Here is a 10,106-nt window from a genome sequence, read left to right as displayed (position 1 = left end):
GGTCAGCAGTCACGATACGATATTCCAGCCAACTCGCGGAAATTGACCGATTTAGAGGAGGCTGTCATTGTTCAATATATCCTCGACCTGGATTCTAAAGGATTTCCTCCCCGCTTGTCTGGTATAGAAGATATAGCCAATCGGCTGCTTGCCAAATACGACGCAGGATATATTAGAATACGTTGGGCTTCAACCTTTGTCAAATAGCACCTAGAGCTTACTATACGTTTCAATTGGAAATACAACTATTAAAGGGCCTAATATAAAGATCTAGAGATTATTTGCGGTTGGTTTGCGCTTATATGGAATATAATCGCGAAATACGGCATCTAGGAGGCCGATATCTATAATTTCGATAAGACTAGGTTTCAGATAGGTATTATCTCAACAGCAATAGTTGTTACAAGCTCCGAACGGCATAGCAGGGCAAAGTCGAAGCAGCCTAGCAATCGTAAGTAGGCAATAGTAATCTAGGGTGTCAATACAACTAGCTAGGCGATCCTACTATTTATTATTGTTAAGGGCAAATATTATCTCTCCTCTTGGTATAAGAATAGCCTATTGCCGAAGGACTAGATCATTGCAATATCCAAAAACGGTTGGACAACTAACGAGAGAGGCCTAGAATAGATTTAGTACTTCGACAAGTATACTAAAGCTCGAACAGCTGGGGTTTATTACCTTCTAGTCCTCGACAGCTATAATAGCTACTACTCGACCGATTTCGAGCTCTATTGCAAGAAGAATAATATTATCACCTTCTATATACCTCCCTACTTGTCTTATATTCTTTAGCTGCTCGATATTAGGTATTTTAGCCTACTTAAGATAGCATACGGCAAGCAGATCAAGGGGATAATATAGGCAAGTATAACCTATATTACTAAGGAGGACTTCTTTCCTATATTCTATGCCGCTTTCTAAGCCGCTATAACTCTTGAAAACATTCAAGGAGGTTTTCGAGATGCTAGAATTACTCCTTTTAATCCTGAGAAAGTAATCTTATAGCTCGATATCTATCTAAAGACGCTAACGCCCTTAAACTCGCCGCCTAGTAGTGCCTATACCTAGGTTTCTAAGACCCCGAACAACCTAATCGAAGCCTCCTTATAGTCTACCCTTATCAAGAATCGAATTGCCCGGCATTAAAATAGCTCTCCAACTGAGATTTTAAGGGTGGTTGATATATTTGCTAAAGGGACGTCCAAGGTCATGCATCAGTTGGCATTGTTAAGGGCAGAGAACTAGAGCCTCCGAGCAGCAAATGAGGCACTAAGCAAGCGCCGAAGGGTCAAAAAACAACGGCTCCGACAAGGAGGATCACTTTCTGTATAGGATGCATAGGATCTATAGGGCTAGAGAGACGTTGAGGTATAGATTAAGGAGGAAACGCAGGCGGGTAGTAGTCGGAAGCCAAGGGTTAAGACATGCGCGCGGCATTGTGGCAACTGCGGCGAGCCTGGCCATAATGCGCGTACCTGTCAGATAGTTGTTGAAACGTCCGAGGAAGACGATTCCGAGTAGTTTCGTTCGTTTTGAGCTGGTTGGGTGGAATTAATATAGATAAAGTTAAGGGGGTATAGTTTAGTGTAACTTTCGCATGCATGTAACTTTCGCTATACACTTACGTTAGTGAGCAGATAGAATTAAGCTAACCTTTGGTTAACATGTCCGTCTTATCTGCTGCAGTACGGTAAGGTACTTGCTAGGCCTCCGGAATCGCCTTGGCTGGGAGCCGGATTTGGCCGTTTTGGCAGCGAGGAGTTGGCTTGCTTGAGAGATGGTGGCCAACGCAAGTGTTATTAGCACCGTACTAGTACTTGCACACAGTAAAGTGGCAAGGCGTTACCCAACTACCCTCCCGCCATTCACCTCATCAGATGATCAGACTCCCAACGACACACTCACAAATCCATCCGCAATTGAAGGGATTCACACTGTCAAACAAAATCAAGGATCAAAAAGACCCAGGGAAAGACTTCACAATGGATTACGACTCAGACAGGGAGGATCTGCCCTGCCGCATGGTCCTCAAAACACAAGGCAACTTCAGATTACTCAACCCTCAGCCTCCCTTGACCGCGAAACTCGACAAAATGAAGGCTATTGCATCACGATATTTTAACAAAGGATGGGTGCCCGTAATACGCCCGGTTCCATCCCCCTCCGACGTCCGGCATGCCTGCCGCGCCATGGACAAGGGGCACAATGGCATATGGACAGGCAGTGTGTTCCACCCACCATCCGCAAACTCGGACCCGTACGACGTCTTTCCGCTCAGGCGTGTCAACGGCGTATCGTCCAGCCGGTTCATTGATCGCTTCTGCATCCGCCGCCGCCACGTGCCCCATGTGTCCCCCCTGAAGACCATGGCTGTCTTCACCGATGGCTCCTGTTACCACCAATGGAAGCCGCGCGCAATGGGCGGTTGCGCCTTCGTCATCAACCGCAACGGCTCGCTGGCGCCTTGCTCCACGCCGGGCACCTTCCGCTTCCCCTTGGAAAGTGTCGGCCCGGACGGCTGGGAAATCCCCGCGACGGCGAACCGCGCCGAGATCCGTGCCGTGGTTGGCTTCCTGGAGTTTCGCCCATGGATGGGCGAAGGTTGGGAGCGGATCGTGGTTGTCACGGATTCGACCTACGTGGCGAACTGTGCGACGCGGTTGATGCCGCTGTGGGCCGGGCGAGCATGGCTGATGGCGGCAGGGAAGCCCGTGGCGAACAGGGACCTGTTGGAGAGGTTGAGCACTGCGCTCGGAGAGTATGCGAGGGCAGGCTGTGAGGTCTCGTTCTGGGTGGTGCCGCGACGGTTTAATGGGTTAGCGGACGCGGCGGCGAAGGCGGCGGCACAGGAGGAGATGGCTCGACGTCCCGGCGTTCTTATTTGATCTACCGGTCGTATACATCCAATTTTTCGACCTTCTACTATCACAGCATCTGCGTTTAGGACTCATCCTTCCTGTTCTGTTTCAGTTGTTCTTTCGATTGAATTGCAAGGTCCTTTGGCCTGTGTTCTGGCACCGGTTGTTCGCAGGCTTCAAGTCGTACCGAGGATTTATCACCTAGATAGGTACTTAGCATGTACAACTAGAGCAAACAGAGCTAAAGCCAACCTAAAGAAGGGAAAATTGAAGAATTTGAGGATGAGGTTCTGCGTACGACGTTTGGCCGGACTGACCTGAAGGTGACAGGACTCGGGAGCAAGAGGACTCGGGAGGTTACCGCAATCGCAGACGTGAGGTGACGTTGGTACCGAGCCCCACGCTAAGCTCCATTAGGATAAGTTAGACAGTTTGGGGCCTTCGCTAGTGGCAGGTCGCAGGGGTTCTGGCGCGATGCTCAAAGACGAGGCACGCCGACGCTCCTTCCAAATTCCGAACTGGCAGGCTGGCACCTACCCCTCTCGCGCATCTCGAACTCCCCCGCTGTCGTCCAACGACGGAAATCCTCGCCATGGAGGGCAAATCGAAAGCGTCCCCAAAGGGAAAGTCACCTTCAAAATCACCGTCGCCTCCGGCCGCAGATAGCCCCAGCGTCCCGGGAGAAGAACAGCTCCGCGCAGATGTGAGTGAGACTATGACCAAGCCTCACAAGTGCCAGCGGACTACAAAGTACAAACCGCTCAACATATCTGGAAAATAACAGCTTGAGCCCGACATCTCCGCTTCTGACAATGATTCCGTCTTCAGCGAGGATAACCTGAGTTCTACTGCGTCTATCAACTCGACTATCCTGGCGTATCGCAGGTTGCATGGCCGGACATATCAAAACTACGAGGGGGCCGAATACTGGTACGGAACCTTATACTGCTAAGCCGAGCTTTTCGAATTGAAACTGACATAGGTCGTCGTATGCAAGGGGACCAAATGACGACAGGCAAAATGAGGGCCTGGATATGGCGTATGCGCGGAGAGCCTGCAATCACGCACGACATGGTTTACCGATTGGCAGCTGACGACGGTGCAAATAACAGCCACCACATGATGTACGTCGCCTTCGACAACAAGCTATTTCTCGCGCCTCTCGAGAACCCGCAGAAGGTACTGGACGTGGGAACGGGGACGGGCATCTGGGCTATGTGAGTTGCTGTGTTTCCTAGGGTAACCAACGATACGAGACGGGAGCGACTCTCTAAACAGGCTCCGAGCAGCGACTTTGCAGATGAACACCCTTCGGCAGAAGTAATCGGGACAGACCTATCGCCTATCCAGCCGTCCTGGGTGCCGCCCAACTGCAAGTTTGAGTTGGATAACTGCGAGTTAGCCTGGACGTACCCCGACAATATGTTCGACTACATCCACATCCGCGGTCTGGTTGGCTGCGTTCAGGATTGGGGGCGCTTGTACCGCGAGTGTCTCCGCTGTCTCAAGCCGGGCGGCTGGCTCGAGCAACAAGAGTTCGCGCTGCCTATCGCAGGCAACGACGGCCCCCTCCCAGACGATTGCGTGTGGCACGATTGGGGCCGGATCTTCCGCGAGGCCGGCGAGAAGATGGGCCGGACGTTCGAAGTGACGAATCACTGGGACAAGTGGCTGCAGGATGCGGGCTTCACAGGCACGCTGCACTTCGACTCGGTCCGGCTGCCCATCGGCGGCTGGCCGGCCGACCCGAGATGGAAGGAGGTCGGCCTGTTCAACAAGCTGAGCCTAGAGCAGGGCCTCGAGGGGTTTGCGACCTACTTGTGCACTCAGGTCCTGGGCTGGCGCCCCGAGGAGGTCACGGTCATGCTGGCCAAAGTGCGACAAGCGATCAAGAACCCGACGTACCACGCGTACTATCCGCTGTAAGTGCTTCCCCCGCGCGCTCAACCGCGCTGCCACTGCTGTGGGAAGTGCTTCTGACGGCGTATCTAGCAAAACCGTGTACACGCAGAAGCCTCTTGCGTCCTAGCTTTCCGTGAGCTACCTTGGCTTCGCGTAAATCGCGATGCCGCGCCGCGGAGAGCGCTAAGTACAAGCGGCAGGCGAGCACGGATTGGCAAAGACTGATCTAGGATTGAACTGTGGATTCGTATTACTGGGTTTGAATACGTGCCCATCTGCCAAAAGACTAAAGGCAACGGAGCAGTTTGAAAAGCAAGAGCACATATACCACGCACATGCACGTTCATTTCAAACACAAGGCAGATACCCTGCGATCTTATACTGGAAGCACCCACCCACTTAACCCGAGTCATGATAGCAAACACATGCTGAGTTCCAGGTCTATTCGGTTCAATGCCAGCACACATCTTATGACATTCGAAATCTAGAGATATTGGGCAGCAGTTTGTAGTGGACCTAGCTGCAGAACTCATCCCTGCCCACATTGAACCATTGCTCGAAACTCCACGTGCCAGAAGAGGGATCAGACTCATCAGAGCCTAGCCCACAAATGCTCTGATATTGATGGATGGTTGTCCGGAGCTAGGTAGACTGAGACCTGGCACTGGGATGAGATGAGGTATGTAAGTATATCCGCTCTACTTCGAGTGGTGTTGCTGTGTGTTGACATGGAGAGATTTACACTTAGTGTTGGCCCCTGCCACAAGCTCACGCACGCCTCACCTTCCTCGCTGAGGTCATGGGGAGATCATTCGACGTCACGTTCCGTGGTCTCATTGGACGCATAAGGCGGCACAGTGAGGGCTTTCTCGAGGAGATGAGGCTGCCGGACAGCAAGATGCTCAACGACAACCAGAAGGCTGCCCGCTATAGAGGCCACCCATGAACATCAGATATACAGCACTTCAGAGGTCTATTGACTCCTCCTTTCTAAAAAGACTTGATGGCGTGGCAATCGCTGCCGAAGGGAAAAGGGCGGCCAAAGAAGCAGGCAGGTTGTATTGCTTGTATTCTAACTGCGCAATGGAATAGAGGCCTTCATCAAATAAACCTGAGTATTCCCTCCAGATTATTACCCGACAGTACCTTATATCAATCATCCTTCACTGTTGGAGCCCACCACACCCTCACTCATCCCTTTCCTCCATACGGAGTACCCCTTCCCTATAATTTCACCAAGGATTAACCCAAGGCCGGCACTTATTCGCAGCGCAGAATCCGGAGCAGCACGGCCCGACCCACTGCCCATTGATGTAGCAGTCTCCGTACGTCGGCACACACATGCCCTGGCAGCTGACGCCAGTGATGGGCTGCGGCGGGCCGACCATGATCTGGTTGGCGCCGGTCGGCGAGATGCTGCTGGCGAAGGTGGCCTCGCCCTGGGTGTGGAATTGGCACTGGGAGAAGGCGTTGTAATCTGGGGCGTCGATTATGTTGATGGAGAAGTCGTTGTCTAAAAAGGGCATTGTCAGGACTCAGATGGGATATCAAAGAGAAAGAAAGGGTGAGAATAAGAGGAGGAAAGGCTTACTGGTTGGGTAGATGTTGCCGTCGGCGGGAAAGGCCATGTCGTACTGGACTGGGCCGCCGTGAAAGCTGAGGTGGACCGTTTGGACGTCGCGCTCCTCTAGGGGGATGGCGGAGGCGCTGGTCAGGAGGAGCCCTAGGGCGGATGTGAGGGCGGCGAGATACTTCATCACTGCGGTTTCTTGATCTCGGTGACAAGTTGGGTTTGTTGCGATCGTGGTGTCCGTTGCTATAGACAGTCGCACTCTCCGAATCGAGCTTCGATCCCGGTGCAGCTCTTGCCCATTTTATACCTGCCCTGCCACTGAGCTACCTTCATTCGCGTATCCGACCGTGCGTATACGCTTCCAAGCCCGGAATCGAACCCTCATGGTAGGCCTTCTGACGATGCAGACATCACCGGCTCCAAAATCTAGCCATGCAGGACGTTGGCTGATTTGGCCAACAGGTGTCCTACGGCAGGCGAATACGAAGTTGTTGCTTGGCACCCGTGCCGTAGCGTCAAAACTAGGACGGCAGGTGACCTTGGATCAGCCCGCATACATCAAGCCATCATTGATGTGATTCGATGAGCGACCCGACTCGCACGAGGGCATCCACTGAAAGCGGGATACAACCAACCCTTCAGCTTGTCCAGTCTCTTGGTACCAGATTATAATTTCGGCGTGTGCCAGAGCTTGTCAATCATTGAGCTCGACGCTCGTTGCGCAGAGCCATGGATAAACACGAGTCACCACGGGGCGTGGAGTGTAAGACGGAGCAACTCTAGCATCCATGCGTCTCAGACCTTCTTACTCGTCTCCTCGTTTTGAAAGGTCATCATCGGCTACCCATTCTCACCAAATGATACGCCTATCAAATGATACGCAAGGGGGGAGAAAAGCATTGATCCAGTGGTGAGTCCACCACGACTCTCTATCTCACGCTGAGGGATTCACCATCGGTATACATCCTAGCGCCACCATTGTAACGTATATAGTTTCTGTCTAATTCTTAACTGAGACCCATATCAATAACCTTACGCAACAAGAAGAACAATAACCCGACTATACTCCCACTCTCCCGAAACCAAAAAAAAAAAAAAGGGAAAAAAAAAAGGGGGTACCCGAATCAAAGAACATCAAGCGCTCTGCGACTTGATAAACTCCCTAATAATCTCCCTCACATCCCTAGCCTGCAAACCCAGCTCAGCATTCGCCGTCTCCTCCTCCTTCACGGAATGATCCACCCCATCGGAAAGGCTGTACCGCTGCAGCTCCTCAATGAAAGCGGTCCAATCGCCCCGGGCCCTCTTCTCGTCCCGGATGCGGGCGAGCTCCTGGCCGTTGGTGTGGGTCACGGCCAGCTTGATGCCGGCCTCGTCCTCGATGAGGCGCACCAGCTGGTTCTGCGTGACGTGGTGCTCGACCACCTCGACGTACCGGTTGGCCGTTTGGTCCGCGCGCTGCAGCACTGCGACGACCGACTCCGCCACGAAGGGCAGACTGGACGTGGCCACGCGCGCGTTGCCCGAGTCGACGATCATGGCTGTCTTCGCGGGGAAGTCGATGCCGAAGATGTTGTAGTTGGCCAGGCACTGAGGGGGTCGAATATCAGCATTTTTGTTTATATATTTAAATGATATCATTGACCTAGTGCTAAAAATGATGGGGTTGGGGGGAAGTTAGTAAATCAAACAAAAGGGGCTCACCCAGTCAAGAAACATCCTTGTCGCGATGCCGGTCCAAGTGAACCCCGGGTGCTGCTTTGCCTTCTCGATCAGGTAGTCGACCGCCCTGGTTTTGTCGCTCATCATTTCCGCCATGGGGCCGCTCAGCTTGCCTGGGCGCGTGTTGTGGCCCCATTCGGACGGGATGAAGCGCTTGACGCCGGCGGCCACGGCCGCGTCGATGTAGGGAGCCTGGTTGCCCGACTCGGTGGTCGGCGGCGTCATGATCACGACATCCTGGCCGGCAAATGCCTTGGTTAAGGCCTCGACTGATTTGAGGTCAGCCTTGCGGACCTCGACGCCGTCGGGGTAGGTCGACGTGGACGATTCTCGCGCGACGGCCGTGACCTTGAAGCCCGCCGCCACCAGAGCCTGGACAACTGGTTTGCCCACGCTGCCCGCGGCCTAAGGGGAAATCACATGTTACTGGATGCAGGCATTCGATCAAGAGAGATGTCGGCCACGTACACCAACAACGGCAATTGTCTTGAAAGACATGGTTATGATTGTGATGAAGGGATCTGTCGATCAGTAGAACAAGTCAGGAGAATTTAGGATTGCGCTGCGAAGCCTGGGAAAGTTCATGACCAGGTCGTGCATCATGGCGCCCTTTATAGTTTATACCGATTCAACGACCACCGTGAGGTCTTCGACAAATGCTAGTCGGGCTTACAGTAAACCCGTAGGAAGGAAGGCATTCCATGAGCTGAATCAGCCCACTTCGTGATGCTGCGATAATAGCTTGCGCAACGCATACAAGCCTCGAACTCGACCGAGCCGGAGTTAATCAGCGCCTAAGAGGACAACGCGGTGCCACGGATCATATTTTGTCCATCATAAGCCAAATGCTAGTTCATTACGTCCTATTTTGGCACACGTCTGATGTTTGCATGTGCTTCGCGTCAGCTATGTTTGCGTACTGTGGTGGGATGGGAAAGTTAGTGCCCAATGCGCACGTACCGACAGGGCTTATTATTGGTGGACCGTCGACAGACACGGGTCTGACAGCAGCTGGCAGCAAAATCCGCCAGCCCTGGTCGGTACCTGAGCAGGGGCAATAACTTTTGCTCCGTACCACAGTATGGTGACGACGTCTCGCGGATTTATCCCACCTGGCCTGCTGATCTGACATGCATTATAAATCATTACCTCGGAAATACGACACCTGAATCTCTTCATCCGAGACAAACGTGCCTCACGTTTAAAGACAGATGATGTGAGCATACCAAGTTTCTAAACATAGGAGAGAGGTGACAGATCGGGAGAACTCATATGGTGTAGGGTAGTTAAGGCTATTACTGTGGTATGATGGGTAATAAAAACCTCCATGCGGGGTACCCTCGCTGATTCAGGCAATGATACCCGCTTATTTCTATACTAAATATACCAAACCACTAGCTAGTATTTTGTATGCATCCCGTTGGCTGCAATAACAGCTTTGTAGCGCTCTGGCATTGAGGCCAACAGCTGCTTCAAGTAGTCGTCCGGCAATGCCTCCCAAGCCTCCTTAATATATTCGCGAAGCTTGTCATACGAGGGTCTTTCTTCAAGGCCATACTGTGACGAAACCACAGGCAGTCCTGCCTCTGAAAGGGTTCGCTGGTCGAAGGTATCTGCTGGTCGGACTGTAGGTCTCGGTGAAGCCAAAAGGTTCACAACAATGCAAGTTGCAATGTCTGCACAGTAGGGTAGGGCTACTCTACTGTTTGTATTGCTCACTGGAGAACTCCCAGAGTCCTCCAGAACGAGTGACTATATACTAGCTTTCTCCTCGAGTGCTCAGTGCTTTGATTTGGATGAGCACCGGGGTGCTCATCGTAATATGCCCCTGATCACTCTGATCACTTATGTCCTGCAGAGTGCTCAGCGATATTGGCACCTTAGCATCTTTGCCTGTCTCTGACTGGTCCGCCTGATTGTCCAAATGATTGGCTCGGGACGTCCTCGCGTCCCCACATACGGCCGTCTACCCTATAGCCTGCCGTTAGTTAATTCATGACACATAACGTATCTTATCAGCGAGCCGATCATATCAGCGAGCCGATCAC

At 52.4% G+C, this 10,106-nt stretch overlaps 4 protein-coding genes across 4 annotated transcripts; 2 read left to right on the top strand and 2 right to left on the bottom strand.

Moving 5' to 3' along the window:
- Positions 1–1,883: 1,883 nt before the first annotated feature.
- On the top strand, positions 1,884–3,306 carry B0T15DRAFT_534678 (ribonuclease H-like domain-containing protein). Its single transcript, XM_062869453.1, has 2 exons — positions 1,884–3,062; positions 3,114–3,306. The coding sequence occupies exon 1, from the start codon at positions 1,986–1,988 to the stop codon at positions 2,886–2,888; it is 903 nt and encodes a 300-aa protein (XP_062721987.1). The 5' UTR covers positions 1,884–1,985; the 3' UTR covers positions 2,889–3,062; positions 3,114–3,306.
- A 147-nt stretch (positions 3,307–3,453) lies between these two features.
- Positions 3,454–4,890, top strand: B0T15DRAFT_494317 (S-adenosyl-L-methionine-dependent methyltransferase; the record flags this gene model as incomplete). The annotated part of the gene is made up of 6 exons (XM_062867007.1): positions 3,454–3,564; positions 3,646–3,791; positions 3,844–3,900; positions 3,974–4,078; positions 4,151–4,783; positions 4,854–4,890. The coding sequence occupies 6 exons, from the start codon at positions 3,454–3,456 to the stop codon at positions 4,888–4,890; spliced, it is 1,089 nt and encodes a 362-aa protein (XP_062721986.1).
- A 1,105-nt stretch (positions 4,891–5,995) lies between these two features.
- Positions 5,996–6,825, bottom strand: B0T15DRAFT_557025 (uncharacterized protein; the record flags this gene model as incomplete). Its single annotated transcript, XM_062870433.1, has 2 exons — positions 6,355–6,825; positions 5,996–6,276 (listed from the first exon to the last, which is right to left on the bottom strand). The coding sequence occupies exons 1-2, from the start codon at positions 6,518–6,520 to the stop codon at positions 5,996–5,998; spliced, it is 447 nt and encodes a 148-aa protein (XP_062721985.1). The 5' UTR covers positions 6,521–6,825.
- Positions 6,826–7,420: 595 nt separating this feature from the next.
- Positions 7,421–8,682, bottom strand: B0T15DRAFT_417409 (isoflavone reductase). Its single transcript, XM_062865489.1, has 3 exons — positions 8,527–8,682; positions 8,041–8,463; positions 7,421–7,926 (listed from the first exon to the last, which is right to left on the bottom strand). The coding sequence occupies exons 1-3, from the start codon at positions 8,554–8,556 to the stop codon at positions 7,471–7,473; spliced, it is 909 nt and encodes a 302-aa protein (XP_062721984.1). The 5' UTR covers positions 8,557–8,682; the 3' UTR covers positions 7,421–7,470.
- Positions 8,683–10,106: the final 1,424 nt, after the last annotated feature.

Source organism: Chaetomium strumarium (assembly GCF_033439665.1).
Source record: "Chaetomium strumarium strain CBS 333.67 chromosome Unknown B0T15scaffold_4, whole genome shotgun sequence".
NCBI lineage: Eukaryota > Fungi > Ascomycota > Sordariomycetes > Sordariales > Chaetomiaceae > Chaetomium > Chaetomium strumarium.
This window is presented reverse-complemented; position numbering and strand designations above follow the sequence as displayed.